This window comes from Cladophialophora psammophila (genome assembly GCF_000585535.1).
Source record: "Cladophialophora psammophila CBS 110553 chromosome Unknown aczJe-supercont1.33, whole genome shotgun sequence".
Lineage (NCBI taxonomy): Eukaryota > Fungi > Ascomycota > Eurotiomycetes > Chaetothyriales > Herpotrichiellaceae > Cladophialophora > Cladophialophora psammophila.
This window is the reverse complement of record NW_006912954.1, coordinates 201,661-228,906: the sequence shown is the minus strand read 5'-3', so window position 1 is coordinate 228,906 and position 27,246 is coordinate 201,661. Positions and strand designations below refer to the sequence as shown.

General features: G+C 52.3%; 7 protein-coding genes across 7 annotated transcripts; 6 read left to right on the top strand and 1 right to left on the bottom strand.

Annotated features, from left to right (window-relative positions):
* Positions 1–2,163: 2,163 nt before the first annotated feature.
* A1O5_12389 (uncharacterized protein) lies at positions 2,164–3,130 on the bottom strand (the record flags this gene model as incomplete). Its single annotated transcript, XM_007752958.1, has 2 exons — positions 2,164–2,589; positions 2,642–3,130. 2 exons carry the CDS (start codon positions 3,128–3,130, stop codon positions 2,164–2,166), a joined length of 915 nt encoding a protein of 304 aa, XP_007751148.1.
* Positions 3,131–9,617: 6,487 nt separating this feature from the next.
* Positions 9,618–12,460, top strand: A1O5_12388 (uncharacterized protein; the record flags this gene model as incomplete). The annotated part of the gene is made up of 8 exons (XM_007752957.1): positions 9,618–9,771; positions 9,829–10,032; positions 10,079–10,161; positions 10,217–10,396; positions 10,444–10,536; positions 10,589–10,745; positions 10,799–11,043; positions 11,096–12,460. The coding sequence occupies 8 exons, from the start codon at positions 9,618–9,620 to the stop codon at positions 12,458–12,460; spliced, it is 2,481 nt and encodes an 826-aa protein (XP_007751147.1).
* Positions 12,461–13,001: 541 nt separating this feature from the next.
* On the top strand, positions 13,002–14,365 carry A1O5_12387 (60S ribosomal protein L3; the record flags this gene model as incomplete). Its single annotated transcript, XM_007752956.1, has 4 exons — positions 13,002–13,093; positions 13,165–13,321; positions 13,381–14,054; positions 14,110–14,365. 4 exons carry the CDS (start codon positions 13,002–13,004, stop codon positions 14,363–14,365), a joined length of 1,179 nt encoding a protein of 392 aa, XP_007751146.1.
* Positions 14,366–15,637: 1,272 nt separating this feature from the next.
* A1O5_12386 (uncharacterized protein) lies at positions 15,638–16,126 on the top strand (the record flags this gene model as incomplete). Its single annotated transcript, XM_007752955.1, has 1 exon — positions 15,638–16,126. The coding sequence occupies one exon, from the start codon at positions 15,638–15,640 to the stop codon at positions 16,124–16,126; it is 489 nt and encodes a 162-aa protein (XP_007751145.1).
* A 2,876-nt stretch (positions 16,127–19,002) lies between these two features.
* On the top strand, positions 19,003–21,061 carry A1O5_12385 (acetyltransferase; the record flags this gene model as incomplete). The annotated part of the gene is made up of 3 exons (XM_007752954.1): positions 19,003–19,628; positions 19,681–20,955; positions 21,010–21,061. 3 exons carry the CDS (start codon positions 19,003–19,005, stop codon positions 21,059–21,061), a joined length of 1,953 nt encoding a protein of 650 aa, XP_007751144.1.
* A 783-nt stretch (positions 21,062–21,844) lies between these two features.
* Positions 21,845–22,217, top strand: A1O5_12384 (uncharacterized protein; the record flags this gene model as incomplete). The annotated part of the gene is made up of 2 exons (XM_007752953.1): positions 21,845–22,060; positions 22,131–22,217. 2 exons carry the CDS (start codon positions 21,845–21,847, stop codon positions 22,215–22,217), a joined length of 303 nt encoding a protein of 100 aa, XP_007751143.1.
* Positions 22,218–22,657: 440 nt separating this feature from the next.
* On the top strand, positions 22,658–26,540 carry A1O5_12383 (uncharacterized protein; the record flags this gene model as incomplete). Its single annotated transcript, XM_007752952.1, has 2 exons — positions 22,658–22,717; positions 22,770–26,540. The coding sequence occupies 2 exons, from the start codon at positions 22,658–22,660 to the stop codon at positions 26,538–26,540; spliced, it is 3,831 nt and encodes a 1,276-aa protein (XP_007751142.1).
* Positions 26,541–27,246: the final 706 nt, after the last annotated feature.

Sequence of the window (27,246 nt, the reverse complement as noted above, 5' to 3'; positions counted from 1 at the left end):
CAAGCTGCATGCTCCCAACTTCTGATTCTGGCATCTCGGTACTGGATGAGCAGATGTCGCAGTACGGTCTCTGCAGAGCCTTGCTGGGGCCGTGTGGAGCTGCCACTTCCATACATCAAATATGACGATAATGAAACTCCACCGAATACTTCTGTGCAGTTTATGCACAAGACTGTTCTCGAATTCCTGAACATTCCTCAGACTTGGACTTCGGTACCACTGAGTGTTCCAGACGATAAATTTAACGCATACGCCGTACTGACTTTCATCTCTACGTATCTGATCTATACTTACGCAAAGCTGCAAAGAATGAGTGCTTGTCAGGAGCCAAGCCATTAAGTGATGTCTCTTTACTGTACCATGCAACCCAGCGTCCTTCTGCCAATATCTGGGGAAGGACGCCTGGTTACATTTTTCGACTGTCCGAGTGCTGCTCAAAGCCGGCTGCAATCCCAACGAGATGGTTAGAGATGTCGAAACGCCACAATTCGACGGCGCGACTCCTTGGAGCTTGCTTCCTTGATGTCGTTCTTGCGAGCCGGAGCTGATCCGAATATTTTCGGAGCCGAAGAGAGTATCGCGAACCGTTTCCAGAACTTTAACTTCAGTGCCATTTCAAAGCATATGAGAGCAAACTTGATACTGACGTATCGGCTCAAGCACTCGTACATCCTCAGCCCCTTGGGCTCATACCAGTGGAACGACCCTGTCGCCCTTTCCCAACAGCCAGGGGGGCAATTTTGATCCAGATTTGAGGTTCGACGTTGGTCCAAGCAGAGCCATATGCCACGCAAGAGTAAATTCAAGATTCAATCACTGGGCGAGCTTTGAGAAGAGTATCCAAGCCGGTGAGGGTTGCACACATTTATGGGGAATGGAATGACTCGAACTAAGAAGCCAGCTGCGAATGGTCGCAGCATTGAGTGTTCATGATCTCTCATTCTAGGATAGCGCGGGATGACGTTGTCAACTGAGCCTTCAGCAAAAGGCCTCGCCGACCTTTCCATGAATTTGGTGCTTCAGTAACATGCTGACCATGAGAGGTGGAGGGAGGGTAGGGCCATAGAGGCTAAGAGTGATGAAGGAAAATTATAAGGTCTCTAGGGAGAGGAAGGGAGAGGGAGGAGAAGAGGGGAAAGGAAACATCGTAGAACCAGGGGATTTAGTTAACCCTGCCCAGCAACGTCGTAGGTCATCCGCTTAGGGATCCTGATCCGAGCCTACGAGACGTGCGTCGGCCTATGATCAAGACAGAACCAGCGCCTAAGCATAGCAAACATGGTCCGAGAGACGGGCGTGGCTTGTTACTTTACCTCGCGAGGCTGAGACTGAGGCTGGAGGGGACGATAAACATTACACCAGGACTCGGGATTGGGATCAACGGCGCAGGGGCAGGAGAGGCAAAACGGGCGTTTGTGGTACATGACGATTCATCATTGTCTCGCACGGCTCTCGTCGCCGCGGATAATGAGGCATGATGATGATCTTTCGAGGCGGGGGATTTGCACGGTCAAAAGATTCGTTCGACTCTACGTAGAGGCCAGGGAGACCAGACAAAAGACACATCCTCGGTTTTTCACACATGGTAATGGATCCGGGCTCGGCTCAGAAGATCACGATCGTGGCGCGCAAATCACAGGAAGGCCATGACATGTGGGAGAGGGGTCTTGGAATGCTTTTGTTCTTGTTTCCTCTAGAGTATCGGACCACATTCGACGAGTTTTGACGCCGCAAGGAGACAGTCCTGCCGAACGCCGTCCGCTGGTCTTTGGAAACTCCAAGCGAGAAAAATAGCAGACACCGTTCCCCGGCCAGGAAACCAACGAATGAAGAAGTCGGTTGGCCTGAGCGTGAAAAGCGTGTACCCCCAGCAGGAAACATCATGCGACATCGCTCCATCCGAAAACCCTGAGCATAGTCGAGGTGATGGTCACTACTTTGAAATAGAGTTGTATGACGCTCTTTGGTCCTTGTGTATTTTGCTCAAAGGTCACAACGAGTTGGATCACCAAAGTGACAAAGGAAGTTCCCGCGCCAAACATTATGCAGTTCTAGCGGACGCCCAGGTATAGAGGGTGAAAAATGCCCCGATCGTTCAAAAAACACAATAGCCATCTGATCATGCCTTCGTAAAAGTCGGAACCCAGAACAGTAGATAAGAATTCACTTTCGTATAGCAAAAAGGAGACACTTCTCCCACCAGTCCCTCAAAAGGAGCACGGAGGCGCGCCCGTCATCGCGTCTCTCGGTCCCGTCCGGGTTTCCCATGATGATGGCAAAGACCCAAAATACTGCCATGATCCAGGCTGCAATGGCATTTCCAATGCTGATTAGAGGAGACATAATGTGGACCAGAACCAGACAAACCGGACTGAACTCGAAGGTGTGAGCATTGTCGAGCGATTTCGCAAAGATCATTTGCAGATGATTTCGAAAGACCGGCGCAATCATGCGCACCAGAGATATGCTGGGCGAGCATTCTTTGCGACAGAGCCGGAGAGGGGCAAAGACCGTGATGATGAGGACGGCGAATATTGAGAACAGAGCGCTGAAAAGGCAGTGAAAAGGGTCGAGAAAGGACATCCACATCTGGGGGGTGTTAATCTTGACGAAGATACGAAGATACAAGAGGGTTTCTTACCAGAATCCACAGGGCATGGTCGCCCTCTATCTCTTCGTCCGCTGTGATTGATTTCTCTTGGATGTACCGGAATACGGCCGAGTTGTCTTCTATCACGGGTGTCCCCGCCTGAATGCTTCTTCTTGCTCCACGTCCCGATTGCTGTGAGCCCGAAGGGGAATGTCTGGTGATCGTCTCTTCTACCAAGCCCCTCTCTGCCATCGGGCCATATTGGTATTGTTTGTATGCGAGGTATGGCTTGGTTTCCGCCCCAATCGTCGAAGCCGACTCGGCGCTGGATATTGAAGTTTGGAGTCGAAGAGGGTCCTTCTGACGAGGGGTCGTCGGAGTTCGAAGAGTAGGAGACACATGTGCGATCGGAGGTTGTTGTAATGGAGGGGGACCGGCTGGGTGGTAACGACGTTCGGCCTGAGGCGAGTATGAACTGTTTCTTACTTGATTGTAGGCCGACGCACGTCTCGTGGGCTCGGGATCGGGCTCGAAAGACATTCTGATCGTCAGAAAGGCCGCTGGTGGGACAGAGCCTTTTCATCACCGAACTGGCGGGAGGAGCTGCTGAGGCAATGGGCGGTAGCTGAGGGCAGGAGCAGCGGATTGACCAGGTCTAGCAGAGGGGACATGGGGAGCAGAGATATAATGAAATACCAACATGATTCCAGAGAGCGGGAATCACCCAAGAACTCAAGAGACACGATCTTTCTTGGTCCTGATCATCCTGCTCGCTCAATCCGGCTCAAATCCTCCACTTCCGCTGCTCGAGCCCCGGCCAAGATCTGGGCACTTGGCTCTTTCTCTAGGCGACATCTTGGCCTTCTGCAGCATGGATCCAAGGAGTCAAGGACGGTTGATTGCATCTGCATGAGGGCGGAATGCCATCTCAGCAAGGCCTGTGGATGTCGCTGGACGCTTTGTCCGTTGCATGTTGCTGGTTTGCTACACCGTATATTTGACATTTGGTTTGATCAGGGCGAGGAAATCAAACAGCACAGCCTGCCTCTCTGAGTTCTTGGCATCCGGCTCCTTTGCGTGACTTGCCCGCTGACATGGCGACCAAGTGACAGGGCGTGATTGTGGATTGCCGCCTTCCCCTGTGGAACCCGACCACTCACCAAGCCACCAAGCCCACGCCCGGAGCAAATCACCGCCTTCCCAGGTCAACCTGACCGCTGTGAGAAGCCTTGTCGCAAGACCATCTTGGATTTCCATCACGACGCCGTACCGGGTACAGTACTTACTCGGACGGAGAAAATGGAGGGAGACGAGAGAAGGACGCCGACTTCTGCCGCCAGATCACGTGTACGGGTTTGCCCGTCTCGCCATTTTCTGGTTCGCAGTTAACAATCAGAAAAGGGGTTCAAATATTTACAGTCTCTCTCCTTGTATGACCGTGCAAGAAAGTCAACGGCATCATGCCCTCTCTCCTACTGTAGACACTCTATATCACGGATAAACTGCCATCTCCCAACCTCTCTTTTCAGTCATGTCGCGAACCATGTTCGTGGTCGACCGTGGCTCTGTGAGTTGCTCTTTTAACCCCAGCAACAGCATGTTAGCCAGTCTCATGATCCCGTTCCAACGCCCAAGTGCTGGCATACGCGGCATCGCCTTGTCATCGTCTTGTCCGGGCGTGCGGTCTCTCGTCGGCCACTGCTTGGCTTGGTGTCCAGCCTGAGACTCTCGCGGCGCTGCTGGGCAGTCCTTCTTGGCTATTCAACGCCAGGATAATGAAAAACCCGCGATTGCCATTCTCAAGCTCCTGCAGCGTGACTAATACAGTATGAGTGATAAATCGCTTCTCCGAGCCAACCTTGTCGGTCAGCAGGTGGACAAATCGTAGACCTCTAACATATGGGTCGCTTCTTGGATAAAAGCTTGTTCGAGGGCTGTTGGACGTAACATTATAATAGATGACCACGGAACCACGGATATCCTCAAAACGTACTAGTAGCTCTGCCATACATCCGCAGTAAGGTCCAGTTGGCAATTTTTTATGCCGAGCATGATTTTCGGAAGGGTCGGGCGCAAATCTTGGTATGGGAATGCGCCATGCCTGAGCGATACTCCTTCCCTTGAAAATCCGTGGAGGACCGTGGATCAGTGACCAGGGTTGTCTTCATTCAAGTACTCCGTACCCCCTTTCTCTTCGTTTCGTATGGTGTTCTCAACTTGGCTGTGACGACCGTTGCTACCCGTTAGTTCGCGGTGCAATGTAGAGTGTGCTATTCTCAATCATGCTCCGCGAGACAGACACGAGTCCCCGGTCTATCACGGCTCTGCAGTGATATGTGGTATGACCAGCCAGTGTAGATTTAACAGCGGCAGTTGTACGTGTCCAGCATTCACTACCTCGTGTAAAGTGCCACTTTCGTGGTAACTAATACGAGGATTAAGACCAAAGCGTTATCCAGTTCCAACAGGAAGGAACCTGGTAAGGAATAAATGGGTATACTTGACCGCTTCTCGTATAATAACTCAACGGATGAAGGCCTGTATCTGAATAAGAATAGCCTATCTTTATAACGTTCAAGGCATTGTTGCGGAACGAAGAATTGCCTTCATTCTGACATCAGTCGCCAGAGAGTTGGTAGAAGTCCTCGCAAGGCCAAGCCAAATGCCTCCGGAGGGCATTAATTTCGGCCATTCCAGTACCCGCTGATATCGGAGAGCCGACTGCCGGAGATCATGACGTCCTCTAGAGCCATGCTGAGAGCATAACAGGATAGAGAGCCATGAGTGATCGTAAGTCTGCCGCGAGAACATCGAAACAACCGCTCCGGGACCAAGTCTCTGCGCAATGATATCAAGGGGTTCGTGATGACCGTTGTTGCAACGTCTGGATGAGGTGCAACCAGGCGCATCCACTTGCTTGAAAATCTAAAATCGGTCAGCCACGAGCAGAAGTGACACTGAGTCTCTCAGGTAGCTACTCAGCGTCAATTTCTTACCCGCCACAGCACGGTGGTGTCAATCAAAGAGTGTCAGGTGCCTACCACAAAGCAAACATGGATATCCCATGATGGTGGAATTCAGCTGCCCTGGATTGCCGCCACAAGGGTAGCGACCTGGCTACACCAACCGATTGCATAGCAAAGACAGATGGCGGTGGGTTAACAGCCTCGTCGAAGACAAATTGCCGAGTGGCTGTGATCCGGGACAGGTTGTTTCAAAAGTTGCTGTCGTACCACATGTCTGCAATCGCACGCATGAGGTTCATGTTTGGTAAATAATGCGGTCGGCCGTTCGATCTTCTGTGCAACCACTGGTCAGGAAATCCGGGTTGGGTCTAGTCCGGCCTTGCCGGCCTCCCAGAATCATCTGTCACGTGTCGGCACGCGAGGCTTGCTCGCTATGGTCTTTTTGGCCGGCAGCACGAAACCCAAAATTGGGAATTCTCGAAGTGGCATGCTCGCAACTGTAAGCAGAATTGTTTCCACATGGCCGGCGATTCTGAGCCGGGAAGGTCGCGATGATGGAAATGTACCCGAAGATAGAGAGGCTCACCTAAGCACCGGTTTCCCTCGTTGCCCTGGCCACCCTGGCATCCTGGTGTGCGTGGGACTCTTGGAGCTGGGGTCCAATTTGATGTTGTTTCGTGAAACCCTGAATCATGCCCGCGGGGTCCGCACAAGGGTTGACGTTGCGTCACATCTTTGCTGTAGAATGTGCGACTTGCCAAACCGTCATCCCTACCGCAGCACCATGGTAATGCAATAGTGCGTAATTGTGCCGCATCGGCCTGTCGGCGGCAGGGTCATTCATGGTTAGAAGACATGCTCCGTACCAGTAAAGACCTTGGGGCAAGGGCCAAAAGTCGCAGGGGTAATCGACCCTAGAGGATTGTGCAACTTACCGCCCAAGAAGCACGGTGCAGATCGCAGTGCCACCCAAATGTATGTTTCGTACCTATGCGGGTTGAATGTGTCGATCATTGGCAATTTTTGACCAGCAACAGGCAAGGAGAGGTACATACGTTAAACGAAGTCTAGCGTCATCTCAGCCCGGATTTGGTCGAACCGCATAATGTAGAAATACGAGTCATCATGTTGTGGTCACCCCCTTGCTCTGAGTGGCAGCTGGTGGATGGCATTTGACAGCGCGGCGGCAAATGGGTGGGGAAGAGAGGACGAGGCGTTGTCCAAAGATAAGTGGCACAGTCTGACACGTAAATACACTGCGCACCTGATGATCAAAAGTGCTTGAAGGCGACGAAGGAGCTGATACAGCACCAGGTACCCAGTACCAAGAGTACAGAAAAGGGACAGAGCATGACTAGGTATTGCGAGAGGCATAGATAGTGTTGTTGTACCCAGTAGTAGTACGAGAGACCTACTACAGGCAAAGCTCGCCTTGAATTTAACAGCAAACCACTTCCAGCGCCTACCGCCGCTTATTTTGCAAGATGAGATCGCCTGTGTTGGTGCCTAGGCCCTAGGCTTGGGAGGCGTAAGGCTTGGGAGCCAGACTATCAGACAAGCCATGCGCCGCTTGACCGCATGCCCCGAAGCCACATTCCCCGAGCCCGCGCAACCTGGCAACCCCCCCTTGACCTTAGTTCTGGTGAAGGCGCAACGCCAGGTGTCACACTGGCTTGCGCCAGTTCTGGCCCCCTGAAAGTGGCGCGGAAATAGCCACGGAAAGAAAAGCCTGGTTTGTCTTGTATGACCAAGTGACCTTGAGGTTGTCTCCTTTTCGGTCTTGTCCATCTTTTCGTGGCCAGCAAAGAGATTTCTCTGCTTGTACGAGGTACTGGATAGAAATGCTCGTGTTTCAATTTTGTCCAGCTTGATGAGTCTGAGCCCGAGGCATTAGGTCAAGATTCGAGACGCAACGCGGATGATGGGCAGTGGCCGGGACGTTGGTGGTCTGGGGGGGTCAGACGGCTTGACAACAAGCAGGCGGTTGGCTGGCATTTGATTCCTTTTCGGAATAAGATGATGTCGCGGTGGGGTGGCTTGATTCCGTTTCTCGAAAACAGGCGAGGATTGGCAGGCAGCTCGTGGAGAGCAGAAATGAGCTAAGACGCTAGCCGAAGGACGTGGAGAAGACGGAGCAGCCGCACTGATGAATCCTGGAGGAGTTCAACAGCGAGGGCGAAGCGAGGGAGGGGACACCCCGGGAATGAGAAGATACCAAAGCCATGCGTTGCAGAGGTACCTGCCGTCTGTCCCGTGGCTTGCCCGCCCCCCCTTGGCACCGTGACTGGCGACCAAGACAGCTAGGCCAACGGAAAAATGGAATGGGATGGCCAAAAGTGAGGCCCCCTCCCTGTCAACGCCCCTGGCTACTTACGACGGAGCCACTGAAACGTGCCCAAAAATCCAATGGGGCGGCGGCACACCATCGAGGGACGGCCCACAGAACCTGTTCGTTCTGTTCCTCCTGTTCGTCATAAGTAAGGAGCATGGCGTACGCTTCCAGGAGACAGCCTGACATTTCTCCCGACCCCCTGGTCCTTCCCGAGGCTTTTGCGGTTAGCCTCATAGAATAGCGAGACGATTCCAGTCAGCCACCCACCAGCAATTTTCCCTTTGGGATGTGCCGGCGGTCATTTTCGTAAGGAGGGTTGCCGGCGGATGTTCATGACGCTCGGGATGGGCCTGGTGGGTGATGATTATACCGCGACGAAGAGCGAGTTAGTGAGTGTATCACCACGCACCACCATCACCACATGTCTTAACAGAAAAGAAAGACAGCATTGACCGTGGGAGTCTGGTGGAGATTCAGGCATCAGGCTCAGGTTCGCATCGTACTCGGTATTGTTTGGCGAGTCGCAGGCACACGAAGATGGTCCGGAGTACCAACGTCAAACTCGCGCCACCCCAAGCCATTTGTCTGATGGCGAGATGGGTACATCCCCAGCAGAGGTCTTAGTAAATGAAGCCTCTTCGACAAGCAGCCAGGAGGAGGATTTTTAAGTGTCAGACGGGCGCAACAGACCCACTACCACAAGGTACTAGGCTGGGCACACTCTGTATCAAGCACCTACTGTACATTACAAGTATGGGCACTTACCTCGTACTAGGCGTTCCTTGACCTGGGCTTGCTGGATCGCCCGACAAACCCCAATCCCGTTGCACCAAGCCAGCCGTGGCAGCCCCACCGCCTGGATTCTTCGTCTCGACGCCCAAAGGAACCCCATGCATGCCCCATCCACCGCCCACTGTGGTAGTGGCCATCCCTGCTCAGTGCCCATCGACCGCCCATGCCACTTGATCCGAGCACTATCGGGTCCCCACCCCTTGTCCACACCAATCACCTAGGGCTCCATCGCCCCTCCGCTTGTCCTCCTTCCTGGCGCTGGTGGTTGCAAGCCAGCGAGAAGCTAAGAATTCTCAGAGCCCGTGCGCCGCAGCCTAGCAACTGATGGCAACCTGATGTGCCCGGCTCTGCTCCTCGCCCGCCGACAAATGATCCAGCATGAGATCTAACCCTACCTCTAGCGTACTTTCCCGTGACTTTGCTTTCAGAACGAGAGCCCTCCTTCCTCTTCCCGTCTTCCCACCGTCATCCTCCACCAGCTTCTTCTCCCGTGTCGCCTTGCTCAGGCTATACCTTTGTTTGTCTTTACCACTTCGGTTTGATCTTTTCCTCACGCCGCCGCCGCCAGTATCTCGTACTCCATGCCCTACTATCATCTCCCGAGGACATAACATTGTCATTGTCGCACCCTCCCTGCTATCGTTGTCACCCTAGCTTGTTTTCGCTGTTCTGTTCGTCCCAAGCAGGCGAGCATCTTTTTTCTCCAACCCAGCTACCATTCTTCAGACGCCCTTCACCGCGTCGTCGTGCACCCTATCCTTTTCCTCTCACACCCCGCTTGAGCTTGATAGGAGGAGGTACATCTAGCCGCAGCCAAGACCTGTCGACGGCTCAGATCATCGCAGCAGCCGACACTGAAAATTTGCCCAAAGGCTCCCTCCTTCTGATCCCGCCCACCGGCTGAGGCTCCTCGCATCACATCTCCAAGCGATCAACAATGGCTCTCGTGCCCCATCCATCGCCTCCAGGCGTCATCGGCCTGCAGCCCGGCCCTCATTTTGGCCAAATCAACGGAGCCGCACCGGTTGATGCGCATATGCAGCGCCAACGCCTTCTGGCACAGCTGAACGAATCCACCTGGCAAAGGATAGGTATGGCTGTGAAACTAGTCTCCTTCAGAACATGCATGCTAATCGCGATGATGGCAGGATCGTTGAACGAGTTACTCGGAGACCACGAGGGCGCTCTGTTCGCATATGAGCAAGCTCTGAGACACAACCAATGGTCAACTCAGACCTTGGGTGCAATCTCTGGTATCCTCCGGACAAAAGAGAAGTTCCCTGAAGCTATGGAATATCTCAAAAACATCCTGAAGGTCGAGCCTGCCAACGGCGAAGCCTGGGGTAACCTAGGTAAGGGCAGTTTTCGCATCGTCTGAGCAAAGACTCACAGAAACAGGTCATTGCTATTTGATGATGGACAATCTGCAAGAGGCCTATACTGCCTACCAGCAAGCTCTTTACTATCTCGCCAAGCCCAACGTAAGCAGTCGCACATCTTCCTTCGTTTGTCCATGTATCTGACATCAAGATAAAGGAGCCCAAGCTGTGGTATGGGATTGGAATTCTCTACGACCGATATGGCTCCCTAGAACATGCCGAGGAGGCCTTCTCTCAAGTCATGCGGATGCAGCCCGACTTCGAGAAAGCCAATGAAATTTATTTTAGACTTGGAATCATTTACAAACAGCAACAAAAATTCGGACACAGCCTCGAAGTGAGTCGCTCGCTCGTCTGTGGCTGGCTCTCCTGACGGTGTTTTAGTGCTTCAAATACATTGTCAATGATCCGCCACGCCCGTTGAATGAGGAAGACATCTGGTTCCAGATTGGTCACGTGTATGAGCAGCAGAAAGATGTGAGTCCTCATTCTCTAATTGTCTCCGGCTCCTCTAACTTTTTGTGTGCAGTTTGAAGCCGCAAAGTCGGCGTACAGGCGTGTTCTCGAGAGAGATCCGAAACATGCCAAAGTGCTACAGCAGCTCGGCTGGCTGCATCACCAACAGAGTAACAGCTATGCCAGCCAAGATCAGGCTATCGAGTACCTGGAACAGTCGGTCAGCTCAGGTATGTGCCACGATAGACTCTTTTGTAGATCTCGCCAATTGACCACCTCCAAGACAATTCAGATGCACAAAGCTGGTATCTGCTCGGCAGATGTTACATGGCACAGCAGAAATTTCCCAAGGCATATGAAGCTTACCAACAAGCCGTATACCGCGATGGACGGAATCCCACATTTTGGTGCTCCATTGGTGTGCTGTACTATCAAATCAATCAGTATCGAGATGCTCTAGATGCATACTCGCGCGCCATACGGCTGAATCCGTACATCTCTGAGGTGTGGTACGACCTCGGAACCTTGGTGAGTGTCACGCACGCAATTCACAACCTTGCCTTACTGACCACTGGCACAGTATGAGTCTTGCAACAACCAGACGTCTGACGCTCTCGACGCATATGCCAGAGCAGCTGAGCTTGATCCCACAAACACTCACATCAAAGCCCGACTCGCTCTCCTGAGAAGTGGAGCGGCAACAGGGCCTAATCAGCACAATGCCCCTGTCCCGCAAGATGTTCACCCACAAGCATATCAGAATGGCGTTGGCCCTCCTGGTCCTCAATGGGGTGGACCTTCGTCCTCAAACCAGCAACCACAACAACCTCCAGTCGACCCGGCTCGCGTTAACGACTGGGCGAGAGGTATCGCAGGCATCAACCCACCACCGGGACAACAACAATCGCAGCCGCAGCCGCAGCCGCAACAACAGCCACAGCAGCAGCCTCTGCCGCCGCCACAACAACAGCAACAGCAACAGCAACAGCAACCGGCTAACGGCTACGAAGGACGCGATACCATGAGAGCTCCACCTCGAGGTGTTCCTAGTCCACGTCAGGATGGTCCACGTCCCTATGATTCTTCGCGTCAGACACCTGTTCGAAAATTGCAGTCCCCCTCGCCCAAGATGCAGCCGGCTAATCCGGGCATGTTCCCTCCTGGCCCCCAAACACTGCCGCAGATCTCGATGCAGGATCGCCCCACGGCCTTCGGTAGTGGAGTCCGTCCGTCTCCTACCATGAATGGAGCGCCAGCGCCTCATGCTAATGGCAGCGCTTCTGGCTCAACCCTTCCACCCTATGGGCGGCCATTCAGTCCCCCTAGTGAGCTGCGGCCACTTAGAGACGAACGGCCTCAGTCTCCAGGGGGTGGCTACCGCCAACAGACATTCCAGTCTGGTCAGCCATTTCCTAGCATTGCTAATGGTGTGCCATCGGTGGCACCACCTCTTCCTGCTGCAGAAGGACCTGCTCGTGACGATCGCCCGCCCTCTGCTATGAAACGGAGCCGTGAGTGGGAGTCCGATACAGGACCTTCCAAGAAGATAGCAAATGAAGAGACTCGTGCGCGTCTGGATGACCCGGTCCGTCGGAATAGCCCACCGGGCCGCCTACCTACACCGAAAGATCATTACAGGCGAAGCTCATCCGAGATTCGTCGCGAGAATGAACGACGGGCAAATGAGAACTACCACCCCTCTGAGGCAGCACATCATCCCTACAGTCACCCTCAGCAGATCCCGTCAATGCAATCAATCTTGGACGCCCCAAAGGAAGATCGGAAAGAACAGGTCGAGCAGGCAGCTCGGAAAGTCGACGTAGACGAGGATTATGACAACAACAGCGAGGACGATAAGCGGGCTCCACCTTCGGCAGCTCTGAGCAGCCCCCAAGTCCCGGCACCTCCTCCGACAGTAACGCCAAAGCAAGAGAATGCAGCATAGTCGGTTTGACACTAGTCAGGATCTTTTCCATTGTGATTTTTTTTGGTGCTGGGTTTGGCTGGATTTGTACAGCAGCAAGTTTGAGCCGGGGGCCCATCGTTGGAAAAAATCCACAGTCGCATTGGTACTTCGTTCTGTAAAATGAGCACATGTATTTTGCTTTTTCTCAAGAGTACGAAATAACGACAACTAGATACTAGGCAACCCTCTACCACTGTCTTTTCAGGATTTCCCGCTCGGTGTAGGAAGACTCTGCTGAGGGACAATTATCGGCGGACGTTGTGATCACGTGACTGACGAAAATCTTGGCGGTTCGGTGCGCACTTTTATCAAAATATCGAATTTCTCGTGTTCCACATTGACTGCTACGCTTCAGCTTGACAGTCCACGACAACTTTGCTCCTCGTTCAAACAAGATGTCAGTATTGCTCTAATTCAATATATGCATCTGCTAATATCTGATATAGGTCTCACCGAAAGTTCGAGGCACCGCGACACGGTAAAATCCCTTCCCATCTGATTGCCTCCTGCTTCCATAGAAATGGCTCTCTGGGCTAACACATCCCTCTCGACAGGCTCACTGGCTTTCCTTCCGCGAAAGCGAGCCGCAAGACACCGAGGCAAGGTCAAGAGGTAGGATACTCTGGTTCTCTAGAAGTCATGACTCGTCTTTCAATGAGTCGAAGCTGAAACATTTGGTCCAGCTTTCCAAAGGATGACCCAAAGAAACCAGTTCATCTCACCGCTGCCATGGGATACAAGGCCGGGATGACCACAATTGTCCGCGACCTTGATAGACCTGGTGCGAAGATGCACAAGAAAGAGATTGTGGAGGCTGTGACTGTAATCGAGACCCCCCCTGTAAGTCTCAAAGAAAGCTGGCACTGATGGGTACGTGGTTAAGGCTGATCTCTTGCTAGATGATCGTCGTCGGCCTCGTCGGCTACATCGAAACACCCCGCGGCCTGCGTTCCCTTACCACCGTGTGGGCCGAACATCTCTCTGACGAAGTGAAGCGCCGCTTCTACAAGAACTGGTATCGATCTAAGAAGAAGGCGTTCACCAAGTACGCGAAGAACCACTCCGAGAACAAGGGTGCCTCAATCACTCGGGAACTCGAGCGCATCAAGAAATACTGCACAGTCGTCCGTGTACTTGCTCATACTCAGATCCGTCAGACGCCCCTCAAGCAGAAGAAGGCACATTTGATGGAGATTCAGATCAATGGTGGCAGTGTGGCAGAGAAAGTCGATTTCGGCCACGGATTGTTCGAGAAGCCAGTTGAGATTAGCAGCATCTTCGAGCAAGACGAGATGATCGACTGCATCGCCGTCACCAAAGGCCATGGCTTCCAGGGTGTAACCAGCAGATGGGGCACCAAAAAGCTTCCGAGAAAGACACACAAGGGTCTGAGAAAAGTCGCCTGTATTGGTGCTTGGCATCCTTCGCACGTCCAGTGGACGGTTGCCCGTGCTGGTCAGATGGGTTACCACCATCGTACCTCAGTTAACCACAAGGTGTACCGCATTGGGAAGGGCTCTGATGAGAATAACGCGGCTACAGACTTTGACGTTGTAGAAAAGCAGATTACACCGTAAGTTCTCCTCCACGTGGCTTTGTGTGTCCGAAGCCCTGACGTTGTCGAACAGAATGGGCGGATTCGTCCGCTATGGCGTGGTCAAGAATGACTTCGTCCTCCTCAAGGGCTCTGTGCCAGGGGTCAAGAAGCGAGTCATGACCCTCCGCAAGTCAATGTTCCCACACACGTCTCGCAAGGCACTGGAGAAAGTCGAGCTCAAATGGATCGACACATCCTCGGAGTTCGGTCACGGTGCGTACCAGACACCCCAGGAGAAGAAGCAATTCTTGGGTACGCTCAAGAAGGATCTTGTCGCTGCTTCGTGAGTATGGGGAAGAGCTCCTGGGAGGTGGTACTGGAGGTGCATGGCGTAGCATCAGCAACCGGAAAATGAGTGTCTTTATGCTCGGTTGTTAAGGGAGACATGAGCAACGCAAGCATGAGATACCAACAGACTTGTCTGTTCTCCTTGATTTCCAAGCGGAGTGATACATACCTATGTAGTATGGCAAGTCTTGTTGTGGGAGTGGGAAAATTAAATCCAAATTTCAATGCGCTTGGAACGGCACTCAATGCTTGCGCCCTAGCCATCGGTCTGCCCCAAAGCTCAATGTAGATAATAGAAGCATCCCGCTCTTGACTCTCGTATGTCTTGATCGCCCGAGCGGGGACTTCCTTGAACCCCGGCTTGCATACTCTGAACGTCAGCGATTACATACCCTTACAGGAGGAGCCCACAACCTTGCATGGCTTCGGCAGCGGCGTCAACAAGTGAAACGGACTGTGCGTGTGGAAAGTCGCGGTGAGCTCCAAAACATGTCCCCATTCAAATGTAGGCATGTATAGAACTCCGTACAGAGCCATGCAAAGATCGCCCGTCGCCTGAGCGCACGCCCTCAATCCCGGCAAGGTGATCGATTGTTCTGCCGTGTCGAGGTTCGCACCCTGATAAGAATCTAGACTTTTAGATACTCGTATGTACCTAACCCAGGTATGTAGTTGGTGCAAGGCTGCGTCACCACCGGCTGATGCCCTCAGCCGCCACACTGCGTACGAGGACGTGCAGGGAGCAGAGACTGGTGGCGCCGTAAGCCTTACGGGGGCCGCCTTGCGAGAAAATGCGAGCAATTGTTCCGTGATGGTAAGAATACTGTTTGGCTCGAAGTCTGGGGTACGATGAACAAATAACCAGGCGCTAAGGGTCGAGACCAGCGGCACAAACAGGACAAACAGTTTTCCGACAATGACGTCATTGTTGAATCTGAAGGCTGGCAGCTTGTAAAAAATGACATGATATAAAGCCGTCGCTACAAGTACACACTGTAAACGTCCGAATGCTCAGACCGTGCGCACTAACAAGCCTCCATAGAGAAGAGATTATCGCACAGTCTATTCGTATCGCCTCACAGCAACAGCACCAGCACCAGATATCAGGTGCTCATTCGCGACTTCTGGGGAACCGTTCGACAACGGCGTTGCTGCCACTGTCGAGACCTAGAGCGTCAACGACTAGAAAATTCCCTGCACCTCGTCTACACTCTACCACCATCAAGACGGCAGGATCATCGACTCCTTCTCAGCACATCAATTCCAACACCATGTCAGACGACAGTTCCTACCTGTCCTTTCTAGAAAAGGCGAACGCGAACCCCAAGGCCGGCCAGACTGTTGCAGAATCAGAGTCCACCTCTCAACAACGGTCGAAGCTGGACCCAACAACTTCCTCTTCAGACGCTTTGCCAGCCTCCTTGAAGTCGCTTCCAGACTTCACGTATACCTCCGACACAGACTCGCCATTTGAGCCTGTGCTGTTCAACTATGCCGGCTCGGAGCTCCCCTCAGCCGAGGAATTCGCAAAGTATCTTGCGCCCAGGTCAGTTGGGGCCGTGGAGGAGCTGAGTACTCGGGATTTTGATCCGAGGGGACAGTATGGCGAAGTCATCCAGAGGGTGGAGCAGGCGGAAAAGGGGAAGGCGGGAGTCAAGATTTATAGAGTGGAAGTCAGCAAGACGAGAGTCGAGTATTATATCTTGACGGTCGGGGAGAGAATGCTGGTCGGCGTCGTGACCAAGGCGGTAGAGAGCTAAAAGAAAAGGAGCCCGCGTACAAGGGAAACGGAGCGCATGGGATGCACACCGGAAGCCGTGGCTGGTCAAGAAAGACCATCGCAAATGTCCTTGATGGGGTTGGTTGGAGGCGCGCTACGCGTAAACTGTATGCCATGCATACGACCGAGTGGCATTTCGGGCACATTTCTGGGGTCGAGCAAAAAGATATGAAAAGACTCCGGCAGACTCCATGTTCTATGTCAACCCAGGTGGCTTGTAGACCGATAAATGCGCACTCTCTTCTGAAACATCTCTGTGACATCCCCTTTGCCAGATAAGTTTTTGGCCACCTAGGTACGTAATGAGCTGTATATGTGTTGCCTGACAGGATAACAATCAAAATTCCAAGATACGAGTAGAGATGCCTATTCCTATGTAGGTAAATGCAGCACATACCCATGGAGCCACAGGTTTCAATATCCAGGGCAATTCCAGAGAACGATCAGGTGCCGAATCAGAAACGACATGCAGAATGACAGTCTATATGTGGGGTTCTCGATGCCTGGGACAATATCCGAAGTTGCATCAATGAAAGACAGGGGAAATGATACTCGGTACTAGGTAGGAGAGATACGAGGTGCTCCGTAAGTAGGTACTTGTAACGCGTCACTGTTTGATGACCGTGACAAAATTCCGCCTTTGGCACCGCAGAGAGTCCAAGTGATAACCGAAACGAATCAAACTCATAGCCGCCAATCAAGGACAAGGATGAACCGGTAAAAGCACCAGGGTGAGACCCCTGGATCAAGGTACTCCGTACTTCGTACTTACAGAGAGTACCCTATCCATTGAAAAGGCCAGATTTTGTCTTCTGTATATCATGCTGGTGTGTTCTAGAGCATGTCACAAGACGCATTTCTCTCTTCCAGAGACCGGAAAGCTCATCCTTGGCACAAATTTAAGAATAGACGGGACAACGGCGAAGGATGTTGCATGGTACGAAGGTCAATTCTTCTGGCCAGTCGCACGCTGGTGTGGCGGCCCCCTGAACGGCAAAAGCGAATCAAAACGGAGCTGAGATTGAGGAAACAGGCGAAATCAAGGCGCCGTCAGATTGTTCCAGGATCCATCCCCCACTTGCTACCAGTCTCTGGGCGTCAGCACCACGGTAATTCGATCAGAGTAGCGCCACTGGCGGCCGTGATTTGCTCATCTGTCCCAGGTTGCGTGCAGCGAGCAGCAGGCTCATGGGGCTCAGCACGAATTCGAGGGTGAAGCCGCAGACGGCATGGGGCACTGCTGTGCCACTGCGGCCCATGAACGCGTCAACTCTTTTCGGAGGCCGCTTGGTGCTGGGCAATGCTGGGTTTGTTTTTGGGCCAAAGACACGCATCCCTCAGATTTCCTTTTCCCCAGTTGCTTGGATCTGGGTGGGCTGGCCACGCCGTGGGCCGCGACAAGTCTCGGCCAGGGGGAACGAGGAAATCATGATTGAGGAGAGGGAGATCTGCAGCTCAACCTGAGACTTGTACTAGATGAGAGCACTTTCAGATTAGGAGGGCTCAGAGGGAGTTGGAAAATATAGCACGCAAGAGGAGAGGGATACCGCAGCAGCGAGAACACGAGAAGACGAGAGCTAAGGAGGTTCGTGTTGGAGGGCAATCCAAAGAAAAGTACCCAGTACCCAGTACGAGCAGTTCGTGTTGTGTGTTTGCGAAGGTTCGAGGCCGCAGTTTCGACTCTTTGCAGGAGGAAAAGTGAAGAGGCAGCGCAGGACCAGCCGACATGCAGGTACAGTACCGACCGAGTCCCGATTTACAACACGGTCTCCGGTGTGCCAAAGTAGTACATACAGCAATAACATGCATGCCTATGTAGTTGCAGCACATACTCCACCATCCTCTGCTCGTTCAAGAAACCATTCAGCAAGGTACTCCTGCTGGCGGTTATAACTGCTCCCTGCTCCAGACCGGTGGCCCATTTATAATGAATCTGCAGCGAGGATCATCCAAGTCCCCTCTCCCCCAGGCTGAGATGAGGCCCAGCACCTGGCAGTTACAGCTGAAGCTCACTACCTGCTAGGGCACAGACACTGCGGCACTAGGCTCGGCTGTGGGCCACTCGTAAGGAGGCTCAGGGAGCGGACCACCTGCCCGCCCACTAAAGTTTAGCCCAGTTGCCCCCCCGTAGCCCGTTCCTCGTAGGCTGTAGCCCACTCCCCTGCCGCCCTGCAGCCCTCTCTGCCCCCCCAAAGCCTCTTTCTGCCGTTCCAACCGTCTAAACTTCTGTATCCTGAGAAACCTGTCAACTGCGACTCGAAGGTCAACAACACAACACCCTCTTCTTTGTTCCTTGCTCGGCCATTCTCTGCAGTTAGAGAAGTTCCATTCGTTTTCCAAACACGACATCCTCCCCTCCCTCGGATTCTGTGTCGACATCGCTATCCTTATTCTGCGCCGCCCCAACATCCCTGCCTTGCAGTTGGCAGAAGCTAGTCTCTCTTTCCTGCTGGCAAGAAAGGAGTGCGACTTTTGTGCAGCCTCACCACCACGAACTCAACCTCATTGCACAGCGAGGCCTTTTCGCTCTACAAGATCACCAAGACCCTCTCGCCCTGCTCCTTTGAACCCCATCGGCGTCTTATCCTCACTCCCTCCCGATCTCCTTACTATTTTCAACCACCTGTTCGCCTAATCTGCACTGCTTACGCTCTCGCTGGTTGGCATCCTCCACACACCGTCCTCTGAAAACTGCGGCCGGCCCTAAGACATTCTTCCTTCAGTTCCCCAACCCTAAAATCGAACTCAGCCCTCTTCGATCTCGTCTCTGTAGCCGGACAAATACTGTGCTCCTACCCGGTTCCTGTCTGTGTTGGCGATCGATCTCCTTGACGACGAGTCGGTCGCCATCTTATAATGTCGTCCCACAGCAACAGCTCCTCATCGCCCCCTCGAGTCCCCCCTCATATTCGTCTCAATTCAGGTCAAGACGACTTGCTCAACACCGACGCGAGCAGTTCCTCGAGGACCCTAGTCCCGACCACCTCCAGGCCGACCACCTCACGGCCACAATTAAACAATGTCTACTCCTCAGATCGCGTCCAGGATTCGGCAGAGAGACTGTTACCCCCGGTCACAGGCCGCTCAAACAGATTCAGAGACGATGGTTCACCCCTGAGATCCCCCGTTCGGTCAAGTTACTCATCCCGTCGGTCAAGCTGGGAATCGGATCAGAGCAGAGATAGCAGAGGTTTCGAGAATCCGTTCAGAGACTCCAGTCAATCAAGACCAGGTTCAAGAGCCGGCAGTGATGACAACGACGTCAATACCCAAACAGTATCAGAAAAATATAATATTCTGCCGTCTGCCGGTCTCCTTCTCTTCCCAGAAGACGTCGAAAAAGACGATTACCTCCACAACCCTGATCCCAACGACAAGGACCGTGACTGCGATATATTCAACAGAAGAGGATTGGTTAATGTCGGCGGCCTTGCCCTAATCACAATCGGCATACTGGTCCTGTTTGTGGGATACCCTGTTCTGTTCGTACCTCCTCTCACTCGCTAGGTCTGCTTGCTAACCCGTGATAATTAGGACATTTGTCCAGAAAATAACCTCATCACCAAACCCCTGCGCAGACACAAACGCTTGTATAGGGAATGGCAAGGTTCCGTTACTCAAGAATATGCGAACTGGTCTCATTGATCCCGACACTCCTGATTCGGTCAAGACGAAGAAAGATTTTCACGGCAATACGTGGAATTTGGTCTTTTCGGACGAGTTCTCTAAACCAGGACGAACGTTCTACGAAGGAGATGACCCCTACTGGACTGCGGTGGACATCTGGTACGGTGTGACAAGGGATTTGGAGTGGTACGATCCTGATGCGGCCACCACAAACAATGGTGTATTGGAATTGCGCTTCGATGCTTTCCAGAATCATGGCCTGAACTATCGCTCTGGCATGCTGCAATCCTGGAATCAGCTGTGTTTCAAGGGCGGCAGACTGGAGACCAGCATCTCCCTCCCTGGCCGTGGCGACACGGTCGGCTTCTGGCCTGGGTTTTGGTCGATGGGGAACCTCGGAAGACCCGGCTACGCCGCGACAACGGACGGTCTGTGGCCTTACTCGTACGCAGATGTCTGCGACGCTGGCATCACAGCAAACCAGAGCTCTCCCGATGGCATCAGTTACCTTCCAGGCATGCGACTTCCGGCCTGCACATGCTCCGGTGAGGACCATCCGACTCCCGGAAAATCTCGATCTGCCCCCGAAATTGATGTGCTCGAAGCGAGCGTCGGCACCCTTGATGCCGAAGGTAACCAGATTGGAATGGTCTCTCAGTCCTTCCAGGTGGCCCCCTTTGACATCTGGTATCAGCCCAATTACGACTTCGTTGAAGTGTTTGATTTCTCGGTCACAGCCATGAACACATACAAAGGTGGACCTTTCCAGCAAGCAGTTTCAGGCTTGTCAAATCTGAACAATGCATGGTATGATGGAAATGCTTATCAAGTATACGCCTTCGAATACACCCCCGGTGCTGAGGGCGACATCACTTGGTTCGTTGGCGAGTCTCCTGTCTGGCGTCTGGAAGGTCAAGCTTTGGGTCCCAATGGCAACGTTGCTCAAAGAGTTGTGCCTGAGGAGCCAATGTCGATCATTGCCAACTTTGGCATGTCGCCTGGTTTCTCTGCTCTGAATTTGACCGGACTAGCGCCTCTCATGCCAGCTACCATGCGGCTCGACTACATCCGCATCTATCAAGATGACAATGGCAAAATGAGCTGCGACCCTGAAGGATATGAGACGACCGAATACATTAACAATCATTACGAGGTGTATCACAACCCGAATGTAACGAGCTGGTAAGGTTTACCTCTTCCTGCCTGGTCTGCGAATTGAGCTAACATTGATTTCAGGCCCGATACTGGCTACTCGTGGCCCAAGAACTCGCTGGTGAACGGATGTTAATTCTAATCATAATGTTTCTTCGAAGTGATATCCAGCCACCGGCAGAGGCCGGTGTGTACAGACGTCTGTTTGGTCCTTCAGCATTTAGCGGCATGGCAAATCAACATAACGGCGTTTCATGAGGGTCATTTTGGACGGGAGGCGGATTTGGCACTATACGGGACTACCTCATTTGGTGGGTATGGGCTGCAAAAAAATCTTGTCTAAAATTTTACGACTGAAACAAGGGGAAATGATGAAATTTTTCCCGGTACATTCGGCGACTTGCACAACTTAGAACGAGGGTGGAATTCTTGATCAAAACCCGAAGGCAGATGTGGGGAGGATATGTGTGGCATGAATGCATTACAGCTGAGTACGGCGATGCCATATGAGGTCTGCGAGTTTGGAAGAGGTGAGATGGGGGTTTTAAACTATTCTGTGCCTTGCTCAATGGCCCATGGACGATTGATGTGTCAAAACATTACTCTCAGTGCAAGCACATTTGAACCACATCTTTTCGTTCCTTCTAGACTTGACACTCGAAAACTTGACCTGAACTTTCGATGAAAGGCTCCGAGATTGATGATGGTAGTGGCACGTGCTTTGCAACTCTGTAGTTGCCCCAAGCTCACCCATCGTTAGTCACGCTTTTCAGTACCTCGTAGTTTCTGTCTTCGAGTCAGGATGGATAATCCTGACCAGAGAACCTTCAACCATCACGGCCTTCTTGATGTGTCAGCCACTGCATTCCATGTTTTCCCACGTCACCACATAAAGCAGCTATTTCGTGCCCCGAGCGAGATGTTCTCAACTATAATCTCAAGTGCCCAAATCCCGGACATGAGCGGAAATGCGAACAAATACCCCTCTAGAGTCTCGGTGGTAGATCATCATGACCGCCTCCCAAACCAACCTTGCACAAGGGAGGAGTACGAGAAAAAGCAGCGCAAGCAGCGCGCGGAGATGATTCTGGCACAGTATGATCTGCTGATGAGGTACGCCGTGGAGAATCAACTGGTGAGTCTCAACCGACGCTGCCACTTCTAGATGAGGGTATGCTTGGGCTCGGCTGACTGTAGGTCGACAGTCAATACCTCAGACTCGACAGTATTTTCGAAAGGTGGCATTAGGAATTCCTACGGCGCCTGTTATCAAAAACTGGTTCCCTAATTGACACGACAAGCTGGCAAGGAAATGGTGAACGGCTCAGCACCAGCTATTCCAGGTAATCCCAGAGAAAGTTCAGTTCCCAAAAATCAACTTGTGTAACAGCATCAGAACGGACAATTCTAGGAGTTTGACGCTCCTGTGGCAAGCCACTATGAGTCTGATGAGACCTACAAGTTTCGTAGGACTTCGAAATCAATAGCATGCCCCGCAGTGAAATCTGTGGACGTCCTTATCTCCTGCTTTGAGTGTACTCTATCACCTGTCAACTGCAATGGTTGTCGCCAGGCTTGTCGATAACGAGGCTGACCAAGGCTGACAAGGCTGCCGGCAAAACATCGGCAACCCCCGAATCGAAAAAAGTTGCCCGCACTTGACTTTTTGACGGACACACCGCACCGCACCCAGCACCGTTGAGCATTCCCGCCTGCTCATATTGCCGTCAAGATGGCCCTCGAGGAGAAATTGGCCAAGATAAAGTCGCCTAACCTCCAGAGTCAACAGCATGTATGTTTTTGGCCCAATTGTCGTCTTCCAAAATTCACTGACCCGTTCGCAGACTGCTGTAGTCCTGTCCTCGATCGAAGAAACCCTCACTGAGCAGAAAACAAAATTCACTCCCACGGCATACTTTGCCGCTCTCCTCGCCCTCTTGAAGCAATCTACTTCTGCAGGAGGGGACAACGACGTTGTCACCTCGGCTATCTACCTGCTCGATCTGATCACTTCCCATGTACCTACAAGCCTCCTCCGCTCTCAATTCACCACGATCCTGTCATTGTTGGCGCCCTACCTAAACGCCTCTTCAGCGAACGGACCTTTGTTACGGTCAGCCATTGGATGTCTGGAGTCGCTGTTGATTGCCCAAGATGCTGCAGCATGGAATCTTCCGCAGACTCTAGCCAGCCCCCGGCAGACAGTCCCGGTATTGCTCACACTGGCTATTGACACAAGACCTAAAATAAGGAAACGAGCGCAGGAGGCCATAACCAATGTTCTGAAGAATCCTCCACCGGGGCCTGCGATTGATCACCCGGCCGCCGAGCTGTGCGCAGCGGCAGCACAGAATAATCTCAAGAACGCTGTGGACCTAGTTCATCAGGTACGGCGGCAGAAGGGTCGACCGGACGACAGCCATGAGCCCGCCGTGATTCATGCTCTGCAACTGACCAAAACTGTTGCGGTTGCATCGGGTGGGTGGCCAAGCAAGAAGATCGAATCACTCTGCGAGTTGTTGCTGTCCATATCCAGGTCGAGGAATGACTACTTGGTCATGAGCGCTTTTGAGGTGTTCGAAGTGATATTCGAGGGAATGCAGGATGAAGTTTCATCTTCAAAATTGCCACGCTTGCTGGAAGCGATCGTGGATTTGAAGCCTCCGCAGAACGACTCTCAGCTGCTGCCTTCCTGGATAGCAATCTTGTCGAGGGCCTACGGCACAGCCGCAGTGGTTGAGCCCGAAGACACTTTCGCGAAGTTGCCGGAGCTTTGGGATCTAGTGACACCTTTTCTGACGAGTCCATCTCACAACATCAGAGTCTCGGCGTCGGAATGTCTCATTTCGTTCCTCGCAAACTGTATTCCGGACAGTGTCATATCTGACCCGTCTGTTTATGACGAAAAGCTGCTAGAGCAGCTCTCGAAAAAGGCCCTTGACCTCCTGTCCGTGAAATATCAGACAGCCTGGATGGAGGTCTTCAGCACTCTGAGCGCCATTTTTGATGTGCTCCGGTGGCGGGGTGATCCGTTCTTGCTCCCTATTGTAAAGGCAATCGGTGAGTTACGAAGTCACGAGGGATTCCAAGGCAAGAAGGAAGCAGACGCAGTCCTTGGTCATGCTATTCGCAACGTTGGCCCCGGTGCCGTATTGAGCGTTCTCCCTCACAATCTTATCAAACCACAGCCAGGTCAACCCGGCAGAGCATGGCTTCTCCCGTTACTGAGAGATCACGTATCCAACACGAATATAGCACATTTCCGAACCGATCTAGTCCCTCTCAGCGAGGTGATGTATCAGCGGATCATCAATCATGGCAACGTTGAGAAGACAATGGACATTAAGGTCTTCGAGACTGTGGTCCAGCAAGTCTGGGCGACCTTGCCAGGCTATTGCAATCTTCCCCTCGACTTGCAAACGGCCTTTGACCAGCCCTTTGCTGAGATGATCTCAAATCTTCTTTACAAGCAGGCTGATCTGAGAGTTGATCTGTGTCGAGGCCTACAGAATCTAGTGGAATCAAACCAGGCACTCCTAGCATCGGATCTTCCGGATGAGGTCCTATTGCTAGAACGCCGAATACAAAGGCCAGATGCAGAGAAGAATATTCAGCACTTGGCCCATTTCGCGGGCAACCTTTTGGCCGTTCTGTTCAATGTCTACAGTCAAACATTACCCCAGTCTCGTGCATACATTTTACAATGTATTAATAGCTACCTCAGCATTACACCCGAGAAGGATTTGGTGGACACTTTTGAGCGAGTGTCAAAGATGCTCCAAGATGTACTTCCTCCAGCCGATCAGCCACCTCGAAAAAAGGAACAAAACCAACCATCTAGCAGCAAACTCCCTCCAACCTCTCACACCCTACTCGATCTCGTCATCGCGCTCTCCGTCCATTTACCAAGATCGACCTTTTCCTCCCTCTTCTCCATCTCTTCCAACATCTTGACTAACCCAACAATCCTGAAATCCGATCCGCAACTCATCAAGAAAGCATACAAGCTCATTCCCAGATTATCGACTTCCCCTGTTGGAGCAGAGGCGCTCGCTGCCCGCAACGGGGAACTGCAAGAATTGATTCTTCGGACTTCAGAAATAACGCCCGTCCCTGCCCGACGAGATCGCATCCTTGCGATTGATACACTCGTCTCTTTCCTCCCTCTTACTGACCTCCATTTCATTCCAAGCATGCTCAGTGAAGTTGTGTTGGCTTGTAAAGATAGCAATGAGAAAGCTCGTACTGCGGGATTTGATCTGCTCATCGCGCTCACGAATAAAATCTCAAGCCCGTCCAATCCTCCCGGTACCACGATTCGAAATCACCTCGTACCGCACATGCCGGACGATTCTCCGGACGCGCCGGCAACTCTGGAGGAGGTTTTCACCATGGTGAGCGCCGGGTTAGCTGGTGTGGCTCCACACATGGTCGCGGCCAGTATCATCGCACTCAGCCGGTTATTTTTTGAGTTTCACTCGCGGTTAAGCGATAAGACGAAAGAGGAGCTTGTGGATACCGTCTCCATGTTTTTGCAGTCGAACAACCGCGAAATCGTCCGTGCGGTGCTTGGATTTATCAAGGTTATGGTCGTGGTATTGCCCACAGAAATGCTGGAACCCAGAATGCCAAATATTGTGCCCGGGTTAATGGTTTGGAGTAAAGAGAACAAAGGGCGATTGAGGGCCAAGGTCAAGGGGATATTAGATCGGTGTCTGAGAAGGTTCGACTCAGCCAAGGTTGAAAGTTGGGTTGGTGGTGAGGATAGGAAGATGGTGGTAAATATCCGCAAGCGGAGAGAGCGAGGGAGGCGGAAGAAGAAAGACGATGAAGAGATCGATGAAGATGAGGGAGCTACGACGAAGATATATGACAATGAGTTCGATGAGGCTGTCTATGGCTCTGACGAAGACGATTCGGAAATTGAAGGCAGCGACGATGAAGATGATGACAACGATACTATGTCAGGAGTTTCCTTCAAGAAATATTCAGCGGCTGGCAGGAACAGAGGGAATGAGCAGTATATCCGTCAAGATGAAGAGGACGAAGAGCCACTCGATCTTCTCGATCCGCGAAGCATGGCGAGCATTGCTACCAAAAAACTGGGACGACTGAGGGATGTGCGTCCCGGGACGAAGAATACGAAAGCAAAGGTAAATGAGGATGGCAAACTTGTCTTCAGCGGCGACCAAGACGGTGAAGGCGGTGACGCCGATGTTGTCATGTCTGGCTCTGGAAATCAAGACAACTCGGTCAACGCGTATCTCGACGCGGTGTCTGGCGCTGATGCCGTAAGAAGGGGCCAGAAAGGCAGGCTGAAAGTCAAATCCGGAATGCAGAAGAAATCGAAGCAGGAGACTCGCGACAGAGGCGATGATGAGATGGAGTTGGACGTTGCAGAGGCGAGACAGGTTGCGAGACGGATCATGCAGGGTTCTGGATCTCCCAAGTCCCCCAGTGGCAAGGGAAGGGATCCCAAGCAGCAAAGACGAGGTCTAGGCGTCGAGAAGAGGAAAGACCAGTCTCAGAAGCAGCGATTTCGAAGTGGAAGTGGCGCGGGAAAACGGGGTGGTGGAAGAGTGCGATTTGGAGGAAGGACTGGCAGCAGAAGATGAGTGGATTAGTGGCTCTCTCTTCTTGCGTGTTGGACGTTATACATGATTTCGACTTGAAGATTGTTCTACGATCGACATGAAGAAAACATTGAGGTATGGCATGACATCTTGGATGAAAGAAACTTGCTTTCCCTTATTGTTCCATCCGCTCTCCCGCGCGCCGGTCTCGCCTCGTCCCTTTCCATGACTTTGGGGCATCGAAACAGTTACCTTTCACGTAGTCCATCTCCAGCTCGAGCCAGCTAATGCACATTTACACAGTACCTGATGGTAAGAACAGCGATTGCTCATGCTGCTTCGCTCCTAGACCCAGTCTAGATACTCGTATTGTTGAAGGCACCTAGGTAAGGTCCAAACTGATTGACGTACAACGCCACTACGCTTCTCCAGGAATTCCCAAGACGAACAGCGTCGACTTCAAGAAAGCTATACCGGATCTAGTCTCAATAAAACGTCGGTGATGCATACCTATGCGGCAAGTTCATGGGTTCTGTGCTTATGCAATGGGCCATTGTAGTCCCGTACCTATTATATGGCTGCACGCTTGGATAAGGCTAGGGTATCTACAAATTCTGGTTATGGTTATGGTTATGGTTATTAATACGGAGGACAGAGTACTATCCAGGTGGTTAACCCTTTCTGGTCATACCACCTACTCATAAAACTGGGCCTGGTGGGCGCTGAGTACTACAGGGCCAGTATGATT